Source organism: Anomaloglossus baeobatrachus, chromosome 3, assembly GCF_048569485.1.
Source record: "Anomaloglossus baeobatrachus isolate aAnoBae1 chromosome 3, aAnoBae1.hap1, whole genome shotgun sequence".
Lineage (NCBI taxonomy): Eukaryota > Metazoa > Chordata > Amphibia > Anura > Aromobatidae > Anomaloglossus > Anomaloglossus baeobatrachus.
The window spans coordinates 298,778,618-298,805,239 of record NC_134355.1 but is presented as its reverse complement, the minus strand read 5'-3'; the positions used below and the strand labels follow the sequence as shown (position 1 = coordinate 298,805,239).

Sequence of the window (26,622 nt, the reverse complement as noted above, 5' to 3'; positions counted from 1 at the left end):
TTGTTAACATCACTCCAATTTATAAAGGGAGTGAGACCGGAACACTTTAGATAATAACATTATGCCAGGAACAGTGCTCATAATGGACTTCTCTAAGGCATTGAAGTGGCTTCATACAAGAGCTTCTCTTCAAGAATCATTCATTGTGAAATACACATTACTCTACATGCTTAACATTGCATACATTTTTTAACCTATTATCTACCAATGTCCTTTTTGGGACACCTATTTTTTTGCTCCTAGCAACTAAGAATTTATAATTAGGTCCAATAATTAATATTTTAATAATCATTGTTAATAATTCTCAATTATTATTAATAATTATTATTTATTATTAATTTAATAATCATTATTAATTATAATTTGGTAAATTATGTTTCTGATTCATTAGGACCCAAATCATTAAAAATCTGTCATTTAATAAAAAAAAATGAAAATTGCTAATTTGGCAAGTAAAGGGTTAAAATGTTAAAAGAAATACTATTAAATGAACAATCAAAAATGTTCCTGAATTTTCTTACGTCTTGGTATGGATTTGACTTGCAATTTTTCAAGTTTTTCTTCTCGCTCTATATGTACAACTGAAAAAAAAAAAAATAGTATCTGAAAAATTTACAATGGTTAATTTTAATAACGAAATAAAAATACATTTTCTTCCTTTTGTCATATAAATGAACAACTGAGCCAACTTTACCTGCTAAATCACTTTATTTCAAGCGAGTGCCAGCTATCTCTATCAATCAGGTGAGCAATTTCATAATATAAATATGCAGAAATCACTCAACGGGTGCTTCTCATATGCGCTATACTTTTATCTCTACAGTGATCTCTATCAATCAGGCAGATTATACCTACCATTACAATCATTGTAATTGATAAAGTATAAAGCAATGTTCCCCTGGGAAGTTAAGTATGCATAGAGACTCTTCACAGAGGAACGGAGCACAGTCTCTTGTACCACCTATTGGAAATAGCAATCCTATAAGTCAATATCGACCCTATAAGAATCACTGGTCACAAGATATAAAACCAAACATGAATGTCAAATTTCAGACACATATTTTAGTGTTTTTTTCCCAGGTAAAGCAGGTGAACTAGTTGGTGGATGAGAGGCCTTTTACAGGCGGTATAAAGGTTTCCAAAGCGGAGAGTGCCAAGTTGGCATAGGGAGAAATATAAGAGATGAAATACTCCCAGGGTATATTATATATGCAAACAGACTGTTCACAGAGGAAGACAGCAGGGTCTTTAGTGCCACTTGTTGGAAGTAGCAATTCTAAGGCTATGTGCCCACGGGTAAAGTGTCCTGCCGATATTTCCGCAGTACATTCCGCAGGAGCTCCCAGAAAACCGCAGCACAACTTTGTCTGTTTTATCCTGCGGATGTATTGCGGAGTGTCCTGCGGATATGCTGCGATCAAGTGCTAGAGTGATCGGAGCGTTCATACTTAGCTCCATTACACAGCACTTCCCTCTTGGCCGTGTCTGTCTGCACATTGCCGAAGAAGGTGGGCGTGCTTGAACTAGCTCTGGCTGTCACATGACCTGAGCTCGTACAAGCCCCGCCCACCTCCTGCTTCCTGCTTCTGGCTCCACCGCGTTCCTCTGCACTGGAGGAAGTGACTCCGGTGTCTTCAATCAAGGCAGGTAAGTATAGGATCGTGTGGAAAAATCCGCAAAAATAATTGACATGCTGCAGATTTTTCCACAGGGAAATCCGCATTATTTCCGCTGCGGAAAAAACGCAGCATGGGCACAGCAGTTCCAAAATGCCATAGAAATGGCTAGGGACTCACTGTACTGCGGATTTTTGAAAAATCCACGGAATTTCCGCAAAATTATTGCGGCAAATTCAGCAAATATTCCGCAGCGTGGGCACATAGCCTAAGAGTCATAAGTAGTGATGAAAGAGCGCACCATGCTCATGTTCTTAGTACTGGAAACAAGCAGGTTAGACGCTTGTAAGGGCACAACTCAAGTATCAAGAATACTGTAAATCAAAATCTTCTGGAAAAATACTGATGTCCCCATTGACTTCCATTAAACTAGGGTACTAGAGTCGATCCCATCTGAGCATCAACTGCTCATTACGAGTACCAAGCACCCGAGCATGGTAGTGCTCGCTCATCACTAGTCACAAGTTCACAGTGTAATTTTTGTACTCTTGTCAGGAGATATAATTTTACCAATAATATTTTAATAGGAAAAAAGTAGGTCATTTTATAGGAAGAATATTTTACAGCTTTGCAATCACAGCAAAACATGACCTAAATATGTTTGCACCATCATTTTGACTAATTTAAATACACTTTCAACAAAATGAAATCATATGGATGTATAACTAGGTGAATTAATGAATTTTAAAGAACTTTCTGAAAAAAAATAGTCTAAATCTGTCTATGAACTTAAAATATTTAACCAGTGTTGAAAGGAAGTACTAAGTACAAAAATGTTCCAGGTTGTTCTTAGCAACTATTCCAAATAATAAAAAATGGTTTAGTTGATGCATTGGAAAATTAAATATTATTAGGCATTGAGGTTGAACCACGCTCACTATCTTTTCTTCCAATATAGAGTAGTGCATCTGTGATTTCATTATACCATCAATGCAACATAGGTCGCCATCACCGGGAGCGCTCATGCAGCTCCACATAAGGACACTGTCATTATCATGTTTCACTGTATTCAGCAAGCATTTTTCTAAACTCATTTTTTTAACCTTCGTCCGGCTGAATAGGTACAATTGTAACTATTCCCTTTTTTGAATTGCAATAATTTTTTTTTTCGAAAAGCCGTAGAGGGCTGCAATTTCGTGACATCTCAGCAGTTTTGGTCCAGAATATATTGGCCAAATTTCAATAAAATATCTCCACCCCCTTCCGAGATAAGGGGTCGAGAAATTTTGGCAAAATTATGCAGCATGACAAAGGCTAAATACATAGTGCTTACAGTGAAACCTGGTTCTGGCAGTGTCCTTATGTGGGGCTGTATGACTCCTCCTTTTGTTGGGGAGCTACAGTTCATTGATAGTATCATGAATTCCCAGATGCATTGCTCTACAGTGATAGAAAGGATGTTATCATCATACCATGCATTCAGTAGACGTGCAAATTTCTGACATGACAATTATCTAAAACACATATCTGTTGCATTTGTATAGAACAGGGTGAAATTTATATTATAATATTTATTCATTTATATTGCGCTATTAATTCCATAGCACTTTACATACATTGGCAACACTGTTCCCATTGGGGCTCACAATTTAAGGTCCCTAACTGTATGTTTTTGGAGTGTGGGAGGAAACCAGAGTACCCAGAGGAAACACACACAAACAAGGGGAGAACATACAAACTCCTTGCAAATGGTGTCCTTGGTGGGAATTGAACCCAGGACCCCAGCACTGCACGCATGTAGTGCTAACCACTGAGCCACCGTGCCACCCAATATTAACCTTATTTTCTTCTCTTGTCAGAATTTTCGAAATTGTTCTTGTATTCAGTGAGAAATTGATCAAAATCATAATATTTCAAAAAGGATGTACTCATTTTATGCTTAGCACTGTGTTAATATACAGCAGGTGAAATAAGTATTTAACATATCACCCATTTTCTAGATAAATTTAATATATAAAGCTGAGTGTGTGTATGTATGTATGTCTGCTAAAGGAATCCACAACGTCGCATTTACAATCACAACATTTTGCACAGACGCCCCATGTGACTCAGGGAACGTCATAGACTATGTTTTGACAGGAAAATTTAACCCTCCACTTTACAGTTACTCTCCAAAAAAATGACTCCATTAAACTGAATGGAGGTGGGAACTACAGGCTATTAATGGCAACTGTCAGTGGTTGCTATAGGAACAAAATAAACTGTTAGTATAAGAAGCTTAGGTGTAAGGTAATAAGATGTCAGTGAGGAGACAGATAGAGAGAGACAGAAAAAGACAGACAGAGACAGATGGGGAAAGAGACAGACAGAGAGACAGACAGAGACAGATGGGCAAAGAGACAGACCTGGAAAGAGACAGATGGGCAAAGAGACAAACGGGCAAAGAGACAGATGGGCAAAGAGACAGAGGGGCAAAGAGATAGGTGGGGAAAGAGACAGCCCTGGAAAGAGACAACCCAGGAAAGAGACAGACAGGCAAAGAGACAGACGGGCAAAGAGACAGCCTTGGAAAGAGACAGCCCTAGAAAGAGACAGACGGGCAAAGAGACAGATGGGCAAAGAGACAGATGGGCAAAGAGACAGCCCTGGAAAGAGACAGATGGGGAAAGAGACAGCCCTGGAAAGAGACAGACCTGGAAAGAGACAGACCTGGAAAGAGACAGACGGGCAAAGAGACAGCCCTGAAAAGAGACAGCTGGGCAAAGAGACAGACGGGCAAAGAGACAGATGGGCAAAGAGACAGCCCTGGAAAGAGACAACCCTAGAAAGAGACAGACGGGCAAAGAGACAGATGGGCAAAGAGACAGATGGGCAAAGAGACAGATGGGCAAAGAGACAGCCCTGGAAAGAGACAGACCTGGAAAGAGACAGACCTGGAAAGAGACAGACGGGCAAAGAGACAGCCCTGAAAAGAGACAGCTGGGCAAAGAGACAGACGGGCAAAGAGACAGATGGGCAAAGAGACAGCCCTGGAAAGAGACAACCCTAGAAAGAGACAGACGGGCAAAGAGACAGACGGGCAAAGAGACAGATGGGCAAAGAGACAGATGGGCAAAGAGACAGCCCTGGAAAGAGACAGACCTGGAAAGAGACAGACCTGGAAAGAGACAGACGGGGAAAGAGACAGCGCTGGAAAGAGACAGACGGGCAAAGAGACAGATGGGCAAAGAGACAGACGGGCAAAGAGACAGCCCTGGAAAGAGACAGCTGGGCAAAGAGAGAGCCGGGCAAATAGACAGACTTGCAAAGAGACAGGCGGGCAAAGAGACAGCCGAGCAAAGAGACAGACCTGGAAAGAGACAGCCCAGGAAAGAGACAGCTGGGCAAAGAGACAGCCAGACAAAGAGACAGACGGTCAAAGAGACAGATGGGCAAAGAGACAGTTGGGCAAAGAGACAGATGGGCAAAGAGACAGATGGGCAAAGAGACAGACGGGCGAAGAGACAGATGGGCAAAGAGACAGACCTGGAAAGAGACAGACCTGGAAAGAGACAGACAGGGAAAGACACAGCCCTGGAAACAGACAGACCTGGAAAGAGACAGATGGGCAAAGAGACAGCCCTGGAAAGAGACAGACGGGCAAAGAGACAGATGGGCAAAGAGACAGCCCTGGAAAGAGACAGCCCTGGAAAGAGACAGCCCTGGAAAGAGACAGCCCTGGAAAGAGACAGCTGGGCAAAGAGACAGTCAGGCAAAGAGACAGACGGGCAAAGAGACAGACCTGGAAAGAGACAGATGGGAAAAAACACAGCCCTGTAAACAGATTGCCTTGGAAAGAGACAGACGGGCAAAGAGACAGCCCTGGAAACAGACAGACAGACGAGCAAAGAATACAGGTGGGCAAAGAGACAGCCCTGGAAAGAGACAGACAGGGAAAGAGACATCCCTGAAAAGAGACAGCCCTGGAAAGAGACAGCCCTGGAAAGAGACAGACGGGCAAAGAGACAGATGGGCAAAGAGACAGATGGGCAAAGAGACAGACAGGCAAAGAGACAGACAGGCAAAGAGACAGCCGGGCAAATAGACAGACCTGCAAAGAGACAGGCAGGCAAAGAGAAAGCCGAGCAAATAGACAGACCTGGAAAGAGACAGACGGGGAAAGACATAGCCCTGGAAAGAGACAGCCCTGGAAAGAGACAGACGGGCAAAGAGACAGCCCTGGAAAGAGACAGACGGGCAAAGAGACAGATGGGCAAAGAGACAGACAGGCAAAGAGACAGACAGGCAAAGAGACAGATGGGCAAAGAGACAGACAGGCAAAGAGACAGACAGGCAAAGAGACAGACAGGCAAACAGACAGACAGGCAAAGAATACAGATGGGCAAAGAGACAGCCCTGGAAAGAGACAGACAGGGAAAGAGACATCCCTGAAAAGAGACAGCCCTGGAAAGAGACAGACGGGCAAAGAGACAGATGGGCAAAGAGACAGACAGGCAAAGAGACAGACAGGCAAAGAGACAGACAGGCAAAGAGACAGATGGGCAAAGAGACAGCCGGGCAAATAGACAGACCTGCAAAGAGACAGGCAGGCAAAGAGACAGCCGAGCAAATAGACAGACCTGGAAAGAGACAGACGGGGAAAGACATAGCCCTGGAAAGAGACAGCCCTGGAAAGAGACAGACGGGCAAAGAGACAGCCCTGGAAAGAGACAGACGGGCAAAGAGACAGATGGGCAAAGAGACAGACAGGCAAAGAGACAGACAGGCAAAGAGACAGATGGGCAAAGAGACAGCCAGGCAAATAGACAGACCTGCAAAGAGACAGGCAGGCAAAGAGACAGCCGAGCAAATAGACAGACCTGGAAAGAGACAGACGGGGAAAGACATAGCCCTGGAAACAGACAGCCCTGGAAAGAGACAGACGGGCAAAGAGACAACCCTGGAAAGAGACAGCTGGGCAAAGAGACAGCCGGGCAAAGAGAAAGCTGAGCAAAGAGACAGCTGGGCAAAAAGTCAGAGCTGCGGAGACAGGCAGGCAAAGAGACAGCCGGGCAAAGAGACAGACCTGGAAAGAGACAGACGAGGAAATACACAGCCCTGGAAACAAACAGCCCTGGAAAGAGACAGACAGGCAAACAGACAGACCTGCAAAGAGACAGGCGGGCAAAGAGACAGCCCTGGAAAGAGAAAGCCCTGGAAAGAGACAGCTGGGCAAAGAGACAGATGGGCAAAAAGACAACCGGGCAAAGAGACAGACCTGCAAAGAGACAGGCAGGCAAAGAGACAGCCGGGAAAAAAAAAGACCTGAAAAGAGAGAGACGTGGAAAGATACAGCCCTGGAAAGAGACAGACGGGCAAAGAGACAGCCCTGGAAAGAGACAGATGGGCAAAGAGACAGCCGGGCAAAGACACAGAAGGGCAAAGTGACAGACCTAGAAAGATACAGACGGGCAAAGAGACAGACGGGCAAAGAGACAGACGGGCAAAGAGACAGATGGGGAAAGAGACAGACGGGGAAAGAGACAGCTGGGGAAAGAGACAGCCGGGGAAAGAGATAGATCAGGAAAAAGACAGACGGGGAAAGAGACAAATTGGGAAAGAGACCTGGATCGAGACAGACAGGGAATGAGACTGACAGACAGATAAAGAGAGACAGACAGAGACAGACAGAGACAGACAGAGACAGACAGAAACTCGAAGAGAGACAGTTACTAACCCAGGCAATGCCTGGGTACTACAGCTAGTATATTTCTAAAGGTGCAATTAAAATGAATTTCTCACCAGATGTCAGTAACAACCCATACAATCTAAATAGCCAAAGAAATAAAACTATAGATGTCCATAAATTCAGACTTTAGACTGTGACTTCAGTATGTAGCAGAACCAGGATCATCATTGGATGTCATGGTGTGGATTACAGCCGATCTGGGTGGTTTGCAGGTTAATAAATTTGAGAAAGGGGGTGTAGTTTTATTTTCTTTTTATATATAAAGGACTTTTTGGTGTATTTTGTGTTTATTTCTTCTTTCTTACAGGATTAGTAATGGTGTGTCTCATAGAATCCTCCCTATTACTTATCCAGAGATTAGTGGCAGCTGTGATTTTTTGATAAATCACAGCTGTCATTAATTCTTTTTATTACCCATATTGCCATTACACCAGGCCAATCAGGATGAGATGGGTAAAGTGCTGAAATTGTTGCATCTAATGAATATGACAATACCAGGGTGGCTGCAGGCTGGATTCTTTCAGTGCTGGTGTTTATTTCTTTTCATTTACAGGATTAGTGATGGGGTTATCATTAGAGTTGAGCGCGGTTCGCGGTTCGAGGTTCTCCAGTTCGCGGCTCGAGTGATTTTGGGGGCTGTTCTAGATCGAACTAGAACTCGAGCTTTTTGCTAAAGCTCGATAGTTCTAGATACGTTCGAGAACGGTTCTAGCAGCAAAAAGCAGGGATTTTTACAGCTACAGTGTGCAGGAGCCATCGCTGGTAGCCTGCCAGAAGCTGGTAACCAAGATAAACATCGGGTATCCAAGCAAAGCGCTTTGGTTAGTAACCCGATGTTTATCCTAGTTACGTGCAGGAAGCCCACACTTCCCCGCTCAGCTCACTCCGCCCCCTCCTGCACGCGGCATGTACACACACACACACACAGACACACTCACACTCACCTGTCCCCAGCCTGACCTCACCAACCCCAGGGCTTGATGCCAGGTGACATTACACATCTGGTATTAACCCCATATATTACCCCGTTTGCCACCGCACCAGGGCGCGGGATGAGCTGGGGCGAAGCACCAGGATTGGCACATCTAATGGATGCACCACTTCTGGGGCGGCTGCAGCCTGCTATTTTTAGGCTAGGGAGAGTGCAATAACCATGGACCTCCCTAGTCTGAGAATATCAGACCCCAGCTGTCTGCTGTACCTTGGCTGGTGATCCAATTTTGGGGGGACCCCTACGTGTTTTTTTTTTTAAATTATTTATTTAATTTAAAATAACAGTGTGGGGTCCCCTCAGTTTTGGATTACCAGCCAAGGTGAGGTTGCCAGCTGTGGTCTGCAGGCTGCAGCCGTCTGCTTTACCCTAGCTGGCTACAAAAATAGGGGGAACCCTACGTCATTTTTTTTTTTCATTTTTTTGGCTAAATACAAAGCTAAGCACCCCTTAGTGCCACATGAAAGGCACCAAAGGGTGCAAAATTACAAAATGCAGGAGAGTGGGACATTATGTGTCTTTCTGCCATTATAATGACAGAAAAAACTGATATGAAGTGCACAAGCACAAGAAAATCACCAGAGCGCTCTACGCTGTGAAAAGCAGTAGAAAATGGCACTGGAGTGAACATGTGACCGCCTCATGTAGAATGAAGCTATGAATCCTGGGTAAATTTATGCATTTACCCTCCTTCAGTTTTTTTGCAGTACACAAAAAAAATGGAAGGCACACGGAAGGCACACGGATGACAAATAGATGACATACGGACCGTCTAGGGAACATAAACGGATGCCACACGGATGCACCCGTGAAAAAAAACTGACTGTTTTTTGCAGACCACAAAAATGGATCGGTCGTGTTAATGTAGCCTTATTCTGATCTGCCGTTTATAAACAGCAGGCAGAAATAAGTGAATAACGCCCCCCAGCGTCAGAAAATCTCCGGGGTTTCAGGGCTAGCTGAGACCCTGGAGATCATGATTCAGGACAGTTTTTCCGAATCCCCGCTCACGTGATCACAGGTATACACCGTACACCGATGATCACGTTACAGTAAATGACAGCGCCGGTAAAAAATTATTTATCTCCCATCTGGCATGAACAAACATGATAAATCTCCTCCCCGGTCCCCTCCGGTCCCCCGGTGTCACCAAAGAGCCCCCCCTGATGCCCTCCCAGAAATCCAAGATGGCCACGCGCACAGCAGCGCGCCGGCCGCATTCACCCTACTCCTCTGATTTCTGTCGCATGTGCCATGACACATGCGACAGAAAACTCCTCACCAGGCCCTGCCAGGTCACCCCCTATAACCCCACCGGTGTTCCCCGGTTTCCCACGGTACCTGTGCAGCGTTGATCCCCCCACGGCCCTCTCCTTCACAATAGACGCTGCCGCATGCACAGAGCGGCTGTCAGGTCTGCTTCCTGTGTTCAGACACAGTGAGTGGTGGTTATGCATCTGTAAGCTAAATGGTCGGCACGGTGGCTCAGTGGTTAGCACTGCAGTCTTGCAGCGCTGAGGTCCTGGGTTCAATTCTCACCAAGGACACCATCTGCAAGGAGTTTGTATGTTTTCCCCGTGTTTGCGTGGGTTTTCTCCGGGTACTCCGGTTTCCTCCCACACTCCAAAGACATACAGCGCTATGGAATTAATAACGCTATATAAATGAATAAATTATTATTATTACTGCAATGCCCTGCTCATGAGGTAAGGAACATAATTGATCAGGAGAGCTGTATACTACATTTCCAAATGGAGGGATTTGCTTTTATAGTTTCCCTGCTGAATGACTACCAAACATGAGAGTCCGTTATACACCACAAGAAAACACATCTAAATAGCAAGCTCTGTTGTTAAGTATTCATTCAGATGGATAACTGGACTTAAAGGGGTATTCCATCTCCAAGATCCTATCCCCAATATATAGTAGGTGGAATAGCAATAATATCAGCAAATACCAATATTTGGAAATGTAGAATAGTTCTCCTGATTAGGCATGCCCTTACCTCATGAGCAGGGCATTGCAGCTTTGGTAGCAACCATTACGACATGGACTCTGCTGCTGTGGACCCGGGGAGAGTGAGTGCAGATTCATTGCACCCACACTCCTCACATGAAGGGTCTGCACTCCTAGAAAATGGGGGATACGTTCCCTGAGTGTCTCCCCCCCATATTCTAGACGGTCCAGAGTCGTCGTGGGACCCCTTTATTTTTTTTCTTACAATAAATTGGTGAGAGAGGAAATGTTTTGGGGACTGTTTTTTCAAATAAATTTCTTTTGTCGATTTTTTTTTGTTAGTACTGACAGTTTATGATGTTGGGTATCTAATAGACGTCATGACATCACAAACTGCTGGGCTTGATGTCAGGTGACCTTACAGCTAGTATCAACCCGATTTATTACCCCGTTTGCCACTGCACCAGGGCACGGGATGAGCTGGGGTGAAGCGCCAGGATTGGCGCATCTAGTGGATGCGCCACGTCTGGGGTGCCTGCGGCCTGCTATTATTAGGCTGTGAAGGCCCAATAACTATGGACCTTCCCACCCTGAGAATACCAGACCACAGCTGTCCGATTTACCTTGGCTGGTGATCCAATTTGTGGGGGACCCTACTTTTTTTATGTAATTATTAATATTTAAAAAATAATTATAAAATAGAGCCTGGGGGGACCTCCACATTGGATCCCCAACCACGGTAAAGCTGCCAGCTGTGGTTTTCAGGCTACAGCCGTCTGCTTTACCCTAGCTGGCTATCAAAAATGGGGGGACCCAACGTCATTTTTTTTTTAATTATTTTTTAAATAGAAAAAATTAATGGGCTTCCCTGTATTTTGATTGCCAACCAAGGTAACGGCAGGCAGATGGGGGTGGCAACCCATAGCTGTCTGCTTTATCTGCGCTGAGAATCAAAAATACAATGGAGCGCTACGTCATTTTTTTTAAAGATTTATTTTTACAGCACTGTGATGTCTAGCAATCAAAATACAGGGAAGCCCATTTTGTTTTTAGGTATTTAAATAAATAATTAAAAAAAATATATATGGGCTCCCGCTGCATTTTTTGTATTGCTAGCTAAGGGTAATCCAAGCAGCTACTGGCTGCTAACCCCCACTGCTTGGTGTTACCTTCACTGGCAATGGAAAATCCAGGGAAGCATTTTATATTTTTTTACCAAAAAACTACAAAAAAAGGATGTGAGCTTCGCCATATTTTTGTATGCTAGCCAGGTATAGCAGGCAGGTGCTGGAAGAGTTGGATACAGCGCCAGAAGATGGCGCTTCTATGAAAGTGCCATTTTCTGAGGAGGCTGCAGACTTGAATTCGCAGCATTGGGGCCCAGAAAGCTCAGGCCAACCTGTGCTGCAGATTCCAATCCCCAGCTGCCTAGTTGTACCTGGCTGGACACAAAAATGGGGCGAAGCCTACGTCAATTGTTTTCTAATTATTTCATGAAATTCATGAAATAATAAAAAAGGGCTTCCCTTTATTTTTGGTTCCCAGCCGGGTACAAATAGGCAACTGGGGGTTGGGGGCAGCCGTACCTGCCTGCTGTACCTGGCTAGCATACAAAAATATGGCGAATCCCACATAATTTTTTCAGGGGGCAAAAAACTTCTGCATTCAGTCCTGGATGGAGTATGCTGAGCCTTGTAGTTCTGCAGATGCTGTCTGTCTGTATGGAGAAGAGCAGACAGCAGCTGCAGAACTACAAGGCTCAGCATACTCCATCCAGCACTGTATGCAGAAGTTTTTTGCCCACCAAAAAAAGGACGTGGGCTTCGCCATATTTTTGTATGCTAGCCAGGTACAGCAGGCAGCCACGGGCTGCCTCCAACCCCCAGTTGCCTATTTGTACCCGGCTGGGAACCAAAAATATGGGGAAGCCCGTTTTTTTTAATTATTTCACTTATTTCATTAAATAATTAAAAAACAAATGACGTGGGCTTCGCCCCATTTTTGTGTCCAGCCGGGTACAACTAGGCAGCTGGGGATTGGAATCCGCAGCACAGGTTAGCCCGAGGTTTCTGGGCGTCTCTGCTGCAAATTGCAGTCCGCTGCCGCCCCAGAAAATGGCGCTTTCATAGAAGCGCCATCATCTGGCGCTGTATCCAACTCTTCCAACAGCCCTGAAGCCGGGTGGCTTGTTGGGTAATAATGAGTTAATACTAGCTTTGTTTTACTAGCTATTATTAAGCCAGAGATTCCTAATGTCAGCCACGTTTGACCCGGCCATTAAGAATCTCCAATAAAGGGTTAAAAAAAAGACACCACACAGAGAAAAAATACTTTAATAGAAATAAATACACAGACACATTAGAGACTCCATCGTTATTACCCCCTGTCAGCCCTCCACGATCCATGGTCTTCTGTCTTTCTCGTTCAACAAATGCAGCTCTGCTCCATCACTGCTGCATGGGGGAAGCCGCTGCTTCCCGTGCAGCCTTCACTCCGTGAAGGCTGCACGGGAAGCAGCGTGCAGCCTTCACTCCGTGAGTGATCAGTGCTGCTGGTTGTCAGCGGTAACAGCAGTAATGCTGACAGACGCATTACCATAGCAACGATGCTCCCAGAGCCGCGGTTAGCGGTGACGTCACCGCTAACTGCGTTGCTATGGCAACGGTGATCTCCGTTAATGACCGGCTGTGTCAGCCGGTCCCTAACGGAACGGGGAGTCGACCGTGTGCTAGAGCATGTCGCTGGTACCTGGCGATACACAAATGTGCACCGTGTACCGGAGAGATGCACTCGCAGGTCCTACATGACGCGTCATAGTCATGTGACCAGTCTGTAGCCAATGAGATAATAGCCACGTGACTGGTCACATAGCTATTTTGACGTCACGATAGGTCCTGCATCACTGCTGGCAGTGCTGGTCACCAGGAGGATTCAGCGATCATCGGATGGAATAGCGGCAGGAGACAGAGTGCAGGAGGGATCTCGGGGACCGGTAAGTGTTATGGCAATGTTTAGTAACTGTATGTGTACATTTATAATGCGTTTTTATTTGTTTGTGATTGCCTCCCATTATATCCTATTGGTTCGAGTTCGGTTCGTCTAACGTTCGCCGAACTGAACTCGAACGAGACCTCCGTTCGACGAACCGAACTCGAGCCGAACCACGGCCGGTTCGCTCATCTCTAGTTATCATAGACCCTCCCCATTACTAATCTAGAGCTTAGTAGCAACTGTGAGCTGTCATTAACCCCTTATATTACCTTGATTGCCACTGCACCAGGGAAATCGGGATGAGCTAGGTAAAGTGCCAGAATTGTTGCATCTAATGTATGCAACAATTCTAGGTGGCTGCAGCCTATTTTTAGGCTGGGAGTGCAATAACCATGGGCCTCCGCAGCCTGATAATACCAGCCCCCAGCTGTTAGCTTCATCTTAGAAGGTATCAAAATTGAATTTAAATAAGTAAAAAAAATGCACGGTTTATTGAAGTCAATGTGTTCACCTGAGGTGAGAAAACTGAGTTTAATGAGTTCACCTGAGGTGAGTTTACTTGTGGTCACAATTGGGGGACCTTTGGAACCTTTAGCTGTGACTGTAGGTAAACTCAGTAACTCACTGTTCACCAGCTGTGGTTCAGTTAGTGTGTACCTGAACCCGCAGCAGGCAATCATGTTTTCTAATGTTCCTGCACTCTACAACTTCAGTATGTAACAGAGCTGGGATTATCGTGGGACTTCATATGGATTATATTGGATCTGCAAGGGTATTTTGGTGGTTAATAAAGGGGTAAAAGAGGGTGTTTGTATTTATTTTCAAATAAAGGATTTTTTGGTCTTTGTGTTTTATTTCTTTTCGCTTAGAGGATTAGTTATGGGGGTCTCAAAGATGCAGCCTATTTCTAATCTAGGCTTAATGACAGCTGACAAATCACAGCTGTCATTACCCCTTATATGAATCCGAGTGCCATCGCATCAGGACAATCAGAATGAGCCTGGTAAAGCTCAGAATTGTTGCATCCAATATAATATGCCAATTCTTGGCAGCTGCAGGTTGATATTTAAAGGCTGGGGGGGGTATTTTCCATGGCATCTCCAATCCTGATAATTCCAGCCCCCACCTGTCGTATTTATCGTGCCTGGATATAAAAAATGGGGGGGGACTCTACATCTTTTTTTCCCCTCTATTTTGATATACAGCCACAGTAAAGCTCACAGGTGAGGGCTGCAGCCTGCCGCTGTAGTTTTTCCCATGCTGGCTATGAAAATATAGCAAGAGCCTATGTTAATATTTTTAAATTATTTATTTCTTTTTACACTACTATTCAGCAAACTGACTGCAACCAATCACAAACTTGAACAATATACACACCCCATTATCAGCCCCCAAAGCACCCTTGAAGATTCGATGCAATCCATACGAAGTCCCATGACGATACCGACACTGCTACATCTAGAGCATGGAGAGAGGGGAAACATGTCCGCTCTCTACAGGTTCTGGGAAACAGCAGGGGAATCCCAGCTTTGAGCAGTGATGTCACTCAGCTCAGCGGAGGTTAGAGCCAGTTTCCAACGGAAATGACCTCCAGTGACCTGACTGCTGGACTGTCGGACTGCGAGACACAGCTGTGACCCACAATCCAACAATCCGGCTTCGGCTGCAAAGTCAAAAAGTGCTGCCGGTCAGAAAATCCGGCAACACTTTTACTTTCAATATGCTGCCGGACTGTTGGATTCCGGGTCATGGCCATGTCCCGCAGTCCAACAATCTGACAGGAATTGTACTTTCACTTTGAAGCCGCTGCTGGATTGGGGGTCATGACCTGGCTGAAAACCACATTTTTTTGCCAGGAGACTCTGATTTGTTGCTGAAATTTATATACCATATTCCTTCTCCAAATCTGCATTTTTGGTAAAATATCACAACAAAACTGTATCAAACCTGCATCGCATTTTGATGCATTTTTTGCCAAAAGATGCAGATTTGCTGCAGAAATGTAATGTTTAAATTCCTGCACCAAATTTGCATTTCCTTACAAAAAAATCGCCTCAATACCGCATCAAATTTTCTCAAGGGAGAAAGCGATCATTGAGACATGGGAAACGCGCATTGGGGCTGATTTACTTGCTATTGTTCTACCATGGCACCCTGATTTATCCACATAATATAGGCAGGTTTGCCTTTACTGTTCTCTATACGACACAGAGATTCTGCCACTTTAGATATTATAATCCTACAATTTATCTGACCATTACTCTGTATTGTATTATCTGCACAACCAGTCTTTTGTCTATGTTTTGTTTTGGTTTTTATATGATTTTGTACTGTTAGTAACTTTTTAAGTGATTTTAATAAAAGTCTATATTTTATGCATTTTCAAGGTCCACTTCAAATTTGTTATATTGTGCCTTTGTGGACTTATGCTTTATCTATAAACCTGATTGGAATGTTTTTCCCTTGATATGTTAGGTAACTCATTGGATTGATGGATTTTCTGTATTTAATGACTGAGCTCAGCAGCACTGCCGATGTAGACAGCATGAAATGCTGAGCGCAACGATTGTCTGCAAAGCTGTTGACATGAAGAGTCTGGGTCAGCAGCAGAGACACAGCGCTGAACCTGGAGAGGATATGTAAAACGCTACTTTTTTTTACAACCAACTGAGAACGAATGCAAAGGGGTGCTGAAACAATATAACATATTTGCTTCTCTTTATGAATAGAAAGGCAAAGTACCATTTACGAGAAATAATGTGAAAAAATGCAAAGATGACTATTCTAGTTGTTAATTGATGTTAAGAATGTTGAAGGATAGAGCCAAAATCAAACAACTTTTGGGATTAACAATTGTCCCACATGTTAGAATCAGAAGACAGAGTAAAACCAGTGTCCATACACATTAGCATCAATAGTTGAGCAAAAACAGTTCTATATGATAAGGCATATATATGCTCAGAGCCAATCTGTATCAGAAATCAAAAGTTGGAATTATTGAGTTAAATTCCCATACATTTCTTGGACCAATCTCTAGAAGTATCAGGCATTTATTTGAGCACAGATTTTGTTTGACATTAAGAGGGTTTCTCGATATTGGGCTGAAAGTCTGCAGTTGCTCTATGTGACTCCATACTTATGAATCCTTCAAGTTTGTGCACTGCACACTGTCAGGATTTTCCAGTGTAGCTTCCAAGCTGAGCAGTCAAATGACAGAAAGTATGCAATTTGGATACATGCAGTCATGTGCCAACTATCCTGACTCTGAATCACTTACTAGAATGAATTGAGCAAGGTCAAGCATATCTAGATCGAATCGCACACTTACAGTCATGTGACCGCCTCGTCTCACCACCAATATCAGTGAATCCTTACAACATGTGCTGTGTGTCCTGTAAGGATTCAGATGTCTTCAGCCACATGACCAAGAATCAGCAAAAACATTAGTACATGCCCTCATCATCTCCTGCCTCGACTATTGCAACCTCCTGCTCTCTGGCTTCCATTCCAACACTCTTGCACTCCTCCAATCTATCCTAAACGCTGCAGCCCGCTTAATCTACCTCTCCCCTCGCTATTCCCCAGCTTCGCCACTTTGCCAAACCCTTCACTGGCTTCCCATTGCCCAAAGACGCCAGTTCAAAACATTAAACATGACATACAAAGCCATCCACAACCTGTGTCCTGCTTACATCTGTGACCTAGTCTCATGATATCTACTTACACGCAACCTCAGATCCTCACAAGATCTCCTTCTTTACTCCTCTCTTATCTCTTCTTCCCACAATCGCATACAAGATTTCCCCTGTGCCTCCCCCATACTCTGAATTGCTCTACCCCAGCACATCAGACTCTCTCCTACCATGGAAAGCTTCAAGAAGAACCTGAAGACCCATCTCTTCCAACAAGCCTACAACCTACAATAACCCTCAGTTGAGTACACCACTCTGCAAACAGCTCTGTCCTCACCTATTGTACCCTCACCCATTCCGTGTAGACTGTGAGCGCTCACGGGCAGGGTCCTCTCTCCTCCTATACCAGTCTGTTTTGTATCATTAATGATTGTTGTACTTGTTTTTATGTATATCCTTTTCACTTGTAAAGCGCCATGGAATAATGGTGCTGTAATAATAATAATAATAATAATAATAATAATAATAATAATAATAATAGAATGTTTGTAAACTTTCACCACATGACTGAACAACCCCATTTGAGTGCCACTTTACAGCTTCAAAGATTCAGGGGTAATTTTGCCTTGCAATCAATACTGCCCTAAGAATTGCAGTTGTGATTCAAAAGTTCAAATTTGAAAATGACTTTAGAAAGGAACCTCATCATTAGAGCTTAGAGAAAATAGAGAACCTTGGGCCCACAACCTAAGGGTATGTGCGCACGTTGCGTACTAGCCCAGCACCGTAAAAGGTGCGCTTCAGAGCGCAGCTGAAAAGCTCCGTTCTGAGGCGCATGGTGCTGGCGAGAACGTGCGCTCTGCCTGCAGCTCCTGCCATAGACAGAGCAGGAGCTGCCGGCAAAGCGCACGGAAGAAGTGACATGTCACTTCTTTTTACGCAGCGCTTCGGCAGTAGCCGAAGCGCTGCGTTGTAATATGCCACGTGCGCACGGCCCCTGCACAATCTCCATAGATTGTGCAGGGGACGCAGGACGCATGCAGTTACGCTGCGCTACAAAGCGCAGCGTAACTGCATGAATTTACGCAACGTGCGCACATAGCCTTAAAAGCAGGATAAAAAGACTCCATTGGATGCCATCTATTTACTGACTTTGTGTATGAAGATATTCTCTACCTAGTAACAATGCTTGTGGGGTAAAGAAAACTCCATTCTAATAATGTCCAATGGATCGTGTCAGGATTTTTTACCCTTAGATTTGTACTTATTAATTTAACATATGCTATGTCTTGAAGAATGTGCCTATTGATTTATTTCACTTCTGGAAGATTTTTGAAAAATATTACTGTGACTGAAACTCTATTTATCTGTATTGGTTTGTTTTTGCGACAAACCCATGTATTTCTGCAAGCTCAGTTTAAGTGAATTGGACTGTATCAGAAATTTGTGCTACAGAATTTGCCTGCTCATAACAACATTGGAAACGCTTAAAAATATGAGAAGAGGAAGATCAAATATTGATCTGTATATATTTTGAAAATTACTGCTTGAAATTGCTTTTATGACTTCAAAATTGCTGAATCATTTCATTACTATACTGTTCAATGTCATAGTATCATTTGTAAATCAAAACACAAGCTTATTTTGCAATGTAATCATCTGTCATTTTCTTGGAAACTGTCTACAATAAACTCTTATTTTTAAGTGCCTTTTACATCTTAGGGTTCAGTATTAAATATATACAATGCTATACTATTTCCTATTAATTGAAATGGAGATTTCTTAAAATATGTGTCATAACTATGAATGCAATGCCAAGGCTTTTAACCCCTTTAGCCCCGAGCCTGTTTTCACCTACATCACCGGGCCAATTTTTTCAATTCTAACCAGTGTCACTTTATGGTATAATAACTCTGGATCCCAGTGATTCTGAAACTGTTTTTTCGTGACAAATTATTCTTCATCATAGCTGTAAATTAAGGATGACATTTTTGGTATATATTTCGGAAAATATCGGAAATTTGGCAAAAAATTTTTACAATTTTAAAACTTAGAATTGTTTTTGTCCTTAAACAAGAGAGTTATGGCAAACAAAATAGTTAATAAATAACATTTCCTAAATGTCTATCTTACATAAGCACAATTTTGGATTTTTTTTTTTGTAGCAAGTTATAAGATTTTAAAGTTTATCTGCAATTTTTAATTTGCCCATCAAAATTTAAATAACTATTTTTTTAGGGACCGCATAACATTTGAAATGACTTTGAGAGGCCTAGGTGACAGAAAATACCCAAAAGTGACCCAAAAATACCCCAAAATTTTACTTTATCCCATAAAAAAATTATTTGAACCTCAAATCTTTCATTTTTACAAGGGTAATAGGAGAAAGAGAACTGTACAATGTGTTCTGAAATTTCACCTGAGCACACCAATACCCCATGTGCTGTAGAAATCTACAGTTTTGGCCAATGGCAGGGCTTGTAAGGGAAGGAGGGCCATTTGGATTATAGAACACAAAATTGTGTGGAATAGATAACGGACTCTATGTCACATTTGGTTAGCCCCTGATGTGCCTAAACACTGGAGCACCCCCACAAGGGACAACATTTTGGAACCTAGACCCCTCAAGGAGTTTATGTAGATTTTTGGTGAGTACCGTGAACACTAAGGTGCTTCACAGAATTTTATAACAATGAGAGTGAAAATTACAAATACATTTTTACCACAAAAATGTTGCTTTAACCCCAAATCTTTCATTTTCACAAGGGTAACAGGAGAAAATGCACCATAAAGGTTGATGTGCAATTTCTCCTTAGTACACCAATACCCCATGTGTTGTGGAAATGTACTATTTGGGAACACGGCAGGGCCCGGAAGGGAAGGAGCACCATTTGACTTTTGTAATGCAAAATTGTCTGAAATTGTTAGCAAATGCCATGTCACGTTTGGAGACCTCTGATGTGCCTAAACAGTGGAGCTCCCCCACAACTGGCCAAAGTTTGGAATCCAGACCCCTCAAGGAATTTATCTAGATGTTTAGAAAGCACGGCTCTGCTCTGTGTGGGCTGGTGACGTGGCTCTGCTCTGTGCAGGGCTGGTGACATGGCTCTGCTCTGTGCGGGGCTGGTGATGCAGCTCTGCTCTGTGCGGGGCTGGTGATGCGGCTCTGCTGTGCACTGCTGGTTAAGAGGCTTTGCTGTGTGGGGCTGATGACACGGCTCTACTCTGATTTGCACAGGAGGCGGTGAGTCACTGGCCATTCTGAAGATGTCGGCAGTCGGCGGTGAGGGCTTCAAATAATGGCAGCTGGAGTTGGCATGTGCACAGATGAGAGCTTGATCTGAGAGCTCCATCTGCGCACGTGCTGATCTAGGCTCCATTATTTGAAGCCCTGACCACTGACCACCACACAGAGCAGCTACGTGCAGAGAAGAACATAGCAGAGCAGCCCCAAAGAGAGAAAAGCAGCCCTGCACAGAGCAGAGCCACATCACCAGCCCTGCACAGAGCAGAGCCACGCTGCCCGCTACCCAGAACAGCACTGCACAGACCAGCATGGGTAGCACACCGCATAACATTACTCTTGCCTCCTTTGCCCCTCATCACCACCCCACCGGCAAACTACATTCAGATTTTTAAGACGCACCCCTCATTTTCCTCCCAAATTTTTGGGAGGTAAAGTGCATCTTTTAATTCGAAAAATACAGTATTTTTTTCATTACTTGTTTAGAGGTCATTACTTGTCCACATTCAAAAAAAATATAGTACACCTGTTTTATCTCCCGATTAAAAGGATCATTTGTGAACGGCTTATAAAAAAAAGTTATCACTTTATTAAGCAAAGCACAAAGCTCTTCACAATTACCAAAAAGGGATAAATGTTGTACTCAACTGTGATAATACCATGGCTGTTTGAACCACCTGTCTGTGAACAACAACAATGCAATCCCTCCAAAAAAGGGATAATTTTTAGAAAATGATATATAATTTAGGCGTCCTAAAAAGTCTGCATTGTGTTGTTAAAAATTCCTTTGGTTACCTCTGTTTACCATCCATTTTCTCCTGGTCTGGGAAGGGTAAGTCATTTGAACGATACAAAGCCTGTGTTAGCAATACAGAGCTCAAAACATGTTAAATAACTATTGATGGAACTAACAGTGTTCAACAGAAATTTTCCAGGCAATTATATACGTTTTATTTATCTGATTCCCAGATTTTTTATGGAAATTTGGCAAATTTAAATTTTAAAAGCTTCGATCATCTCTATGCATGTAGTCTCTATTTAGGTATGGTGTTGCTGGTGTATGTAAATAACGCTCATTCATTCTTTATTCATTCTGTTGACCAAGGGTGAAATAGATTTTAGTTGTTAGATGACTCTGGGAACAATTTGGGTAACAAAAAAATTTCAATTTTGAAAATGCAAATATCATATACTATATATACTAAACTACAGTTAAATTTATGTAAAAAACTATTTTTAATCTTTTCCTTTAATTTATACATTTTAGAAATGTACATAATATAAATAATTAATTAAATAATTAGGGTTTATCGCCATCTAATTGGAATATAAACCTCCATGTGCATCACTTGTTACCTTATTTACATTTTCTAGCTCAGCAATTTCAATGGTCAGAAATATGAAACAAGTACTAAAACACTATGGCTTTGATTCATTAAAGTGATTGCATGGAAAATGGTTTGAAAAGCTGCAAAAGTTTTTGTGCAACATAGAGTTATGCAAAACATTTACAACATTTAGCATTTTCATACCAGATGTTCTCACTTTTGTTAAAAATGGAGGAACTAGGGTGGGACAGGGGTGACACATGGGTTGTCTAATCAGTGACGAGCTAGGATGTGGCTTACACCACAAATTTTACTCCAGTCCACAACATGACTAAAACTTTTTTTGAGGTTCCAAGGGGCGCATGACACGTTTAAGAAGCTCCTAAGGCTGGAGTCACACTTGTGAGAGACTCGCGCAAGTCTCCCATCGCATCACCCGGCACGGATACACACACTCCTGACAGGAGCGGGTAGGCTGCATGAATTTCTACAGTTCAGGTTTTCCTGTCCGGAGGGAAGCACGCCATGCCTGGTGATGCGATGTGAGACTCATGCTAGTCTCTCACAAGTGTGACTCTGGCCTAATTCATAAAAAGGCATAATGAATCAGGCGCTTCTCACAGTAACAAATTCCTGTCATCAAGACAAGCATGAGCAAAACCGTTCTTGATTATTTGGAGCATATGGGTCAGATTTATTAAGATTTTTGTTATTGAATGTAGCCTAAAAAAAGATCCCTGGCATAAATTGTACGTCATTTATTATAAGGCACTGACCACATTGGCAAAGCTTTAGACTGTTCTAAATTAAGAAAATTAATCTTACATCTCCTCCAAGGAGGTGCAGATTTATGGGAAAATGTACAAATTTCTCTGCAAAAAGCTTAATAACTCTGCAGAATTTTGTTGACCATGTCCCCACTCTATTTTTACATTTTAGGCGTGCATGGGGCAGAAATTTAAATTTTTGCACAATTTGTGACTTTTTTGCGAGTTTTTGCTTAATTTGTAATTATTTGTCGCTCGTATTATGCCATACATAGCCTTAAAGAGGTGTTTCACCCGTTTTCATTACTGGCCACATCAATATTATGTTGAGAAACAAGGTTTCTCTCAAATACCTTGTGTTGCCAATAGTGCCTCTGACCAGAGCAATTACAGTCTGCTCACCCCCTTTCCATGACCCCCGGGCTTTGTGACCTGTGATGTCCAGTGATGTCACATCAACTGAGGCGGGTCGCAGTCTTCCTGAGTGACTGGGTTGTGGGCGGCATTTCACCACTCACCAAAGCCCAGCATCGCTCCTGTTTGCAGCGCTCTGCAGGGAGGAGAGAGCAGGGAGATGCTGGGCTGTGACAAGCAGTAAAATGCCACCCACAGCCCAGCCACTCAGGAAGATTGAGGCCCACCTCAGTTGACGTGACATCACCAGATATCAGAGTTCACGGAGCCCGGGGGTCACGCAAAGGGGGTGAGCGGACCAGAATAGCACCTCTCACAGGCACTATTGGCAATACAAGGTATTTAAGAGAAACCTTGTTTCTCAACATAACATTAATGTGGCCAGTAATGAAAATGGGTGAACCACCTCTTTAAACTGCTCGATAAATTTGGCATAAAAGTAAATATTTTGATGAAACACAACAATTATTAAACAGGCATCTCTCTCAAGGGGTGACTGATTTGTTAACAATATAAATAAACTAAAAAATTAATAATGGACAAATATAGAGTATATCGTTAAATATCATTGTCATTTTTTCATTCAGTCAATACAGTCACCGTTTTTGTTTCAGTGTCTAAGTCATTCTCATAAATGTGAAATGATTCGGTAGCATTACCGCTCAATGTATGTACAATTGATATAATAGAAATGCATTTAGAAGTCAATTTCTGTTTGATATGTCACCTCCTTTATGACAAATGGCTTTAATTTTCTGGTAATCACATCATATTATATTGCTAAGTTGATAAAGAGGATCTCATTTTTAAGAAGACTTACATGCCCAGAGTAAAACATGCAATTTATCCTTATCAATGTGACACATTGTTAATAAATCCTAATATTACCGGCTAGTATTCAGAAAAAAAAGAGGGGATGTAGAAGCTGCTGGGCTTATCTTTGTTGCCTTGGCAACTGAGCAGTTTGTGAAAAGTTTATTACATTATGTAGAGAGCGTATATTTTTTTAGAGCATGCATTTTATTATTAGATCCCTCATTATGCTGTAGGCAATCACAAAACGCCTCATTTTCTCATGCCTCTCTCGCTTGACCTCATGTCATAGTGTTAGTGTACTTGTTAAATTTTATGCCGTTGAACAAGATAAACATGATACGGGGTTTATGGTTGAAAAGTAACAAGGAATTAATCAGAATTGTTGTTTACTATTTTGGACAATAGGTGCTTGTAATGTATCTTCTGGACAGGATCACCTATTCTGCCATGGTTATAAAAACAATCATAGCGTATAATAACTAACATCTTATTTCATTAGATTTACAACCTTCACATTTCTCGTGGTCTTGCTTTGCCGATTGAACCATTTAATGGCCAAGCACTAAACCAAATGTTATAAATTGATTCCAAGCAGAGCTTGCCGATAACATTCACATGTATTTCCTTTAATAATTCTATGCAGTAAAGTACAATTTCTCTTACTGGACAAGGAAAGTGTTCATTTCTAATCCTACTAAGTCATGAATATTGTTCCAAGGGTATAAAAAAATAAGTAGTCGCTCACAAAGGAAGGCATATCATAACAATGACGATTTATACTATATACTGTTTAGGTTGATTGGTTGGTTGTGGCATCCAGGAGCAATGAATTGGGTGACATTTGTGATTGGCAGTCACTTTCTGTTACCCATAAAGATTGCGATAATTCAGAAAAGGCTAGTTATTAGGGATTATTGAATACCTCAAATATTCGGCTTCGTGAATATCCGACGAATAGGTCGCTGCTATGTGAATATTCAATGCGCAATGTAAGTCTATGGGAAGCCCGAATAGTTCCGGATAGTTGTTATTCGGGTTTCCCATATATTTACATTGTGCATTGAATATTCGCGAATAGTCGAATAGCAGCGACCTATTCGGCAAATATTCGTAAAGCCGAATATTTGAGGTATTCGATCATCCCCACCAGTTATCATATTAATAAAATAAAAATAGTAGCAAAAATATTTGGTTAGATGTAAAGTCCAATATAATTACCTTTTCTCGTCACCGGTTGTATCGGACCTAAAATGGGCATATCAAAGCATTAGTTAGGAAATTATTATCTTTACAGATTGATGCACACATTTTCCAAAAGCAAAATTTAGAGTAAATAATCTTACCTACTAGATAAATAAGCAAATTTATACAAGTAAATTTAAATTCTCTAAAATATGATTCTTTTTTGTAATATGCTCTCTTACAATTTTGCTGAAATGTAGAGGGCAATACAAAGTACTGTGTATATATATAGATACATAGATAGATAGAATATTAATAATAATACTCACTTCACCCCTCACCTGTTCCACTGCCCCTACAGCCTGCCATTCAAAAACATCAGAGGCCTAGTAATAGCCTTGAGTGAAGAGGCTGAAGAGATTGCATGTGACACGGGAAAGGAAAAAAAAAAAGCAGAGGAGCACCCTGGGCTGTAGGGTTGGTGGGATCGGTGAAATGTGAGGTGAGTAATCTATTATTTTTAGTTTTTTTTACATTTTCCTATGAGACCACAGAGCATAATAAATAACATTCAATTTATATTGAAAAATGTAGCATTTCTTAAAAAATGTCAATATAAAATCTGAATTATTTTCCAAATTTAAATTTTGGAAGATCAAATCATCTCTATTAACTGTTATTATACTATTAACTATTTTTAATTTTCAGTTCATTCTGCACTATAACTTTGTATATTTCATTGTTTTTTTTGCATTTCAGTCATCTAAAAGATCACCTCCCCTGCTGAGCCAAGAAACTTAAAATAAATCTGGAATAACATAATTACAGATTTCTAGTGTAGACTATAATTTTAAGATTGTAGAAGATTATAGTTTAGGCCCTATAAGCAACCAAGGCAGATGCTATAGAGATTAAGAGAAAGGAGAGCCTTTAAGAGTAAATAAGTAGGAGAGTAAATTTTAAAGTTCATTTTAACCAATAGATCTTCAAGTATATCCCAAATTAGACCTGTGTCCTAACATTCAGGGTCTGTGGAGAGGTACAGCTTTATTTGGTCCATGTGATGTAATGTCTAAACTTTTTTAAAAGGGATTTCCCACAAACAAAGTTGATTTCATCAATAGCTCTTGAAGTAATAATCATTTTCACCTTTGGTGTTTTAAAAAAAATGTTTCTGTCCTGAGATTATCTAATATATGTGTCCCTGAAATGCAGCGTCAGACTGGCTACCGGAGAAACTGTCAGTAATACCAGTCCTGGCCGTGGTTACCTGCACTGAACTCCAGAGCTCTCAGCTGAGCTGCTGAGTTCAGCCTGGTCTGTTCGCAGATGAATACAGTTAACCACAGCCAGAACTGGTTTTACCAAAAACCGCCAGTAATACTAGTCCTGGCTGCGGTTACCTGCATTGAACTCCGGAGCTCTCACCTGAGCTGCGAAGTTCAGCCAAGCCTGTCCGCAGCTGTCATGGACTGAACTGTGATAGCTGGGGAATCAGTCAGATCTCGCAGTTCAGTCCTGCAAACCCACTGTTCAGTCCAGGTTGCACTCCGGAGCTTAGCTGAGAGCTCGAAGTGCAGGTAACCGCGGCCAGGACTGGTATTACTGGCAGTTTCTCTGGTAGCCAGTCTGGCGCTGCTGATATGTACTGTGTAATGGCTGTGTCTGACCATACAGGGACATGGTCTAATCATACCACATCTCCTGGGCTAAGGAGAAAGTTATAAAGTATACAGACATTGTAGCATGGGATCACAGATAATTCTTTTTGTGAGGTAAAATATTTCCGTGCCTGGTTTTAAAAAAATGTTTTTACTTCAAAGAATGAATAATCTGAGATCATTTGCCATAATGTCTGTACTTTTTTTATTTCCTGTGTGATGCCCTGGCAAAACCAGGTAGTCACAGATGACTGTACCCCCTCCAGGGTGCAGGAATCACCTTCTCCTTGGGATTC

The 26,622-nt window shown here is 42.3% G+C and overlaps 1 protein-coding gene across 50 annotated transcripts in view; it reads right to left on the bottom strand.

Annotated features, from left to right (window-relative positions):
- The window catches only part of TRDN (triadin), a 1,152,170-nt gene that overhangs the window by 982,584 nt on the left and 142,964 nt on the right, over positions 1–26,622 (bottom strand). For all 50 annotated transcript variants that reach the window (XM_075339946.1, XM_075339974.1, XM_075339964.1 and 47 more), the window contains 2 exons: positions 24,702–24,728; positions 522–581 (listed from right to left, as the gene is read on the bottom strand). In XM_075339946.1, the coding sequence (XP_075196061.1) occupies positions 522–581; positions 24,702–24,728 (87 nt within the window). The remainder of the gene's footprint in view (positions 1–521; positions 582–24,701; positions 24,729–26,622) is intronic.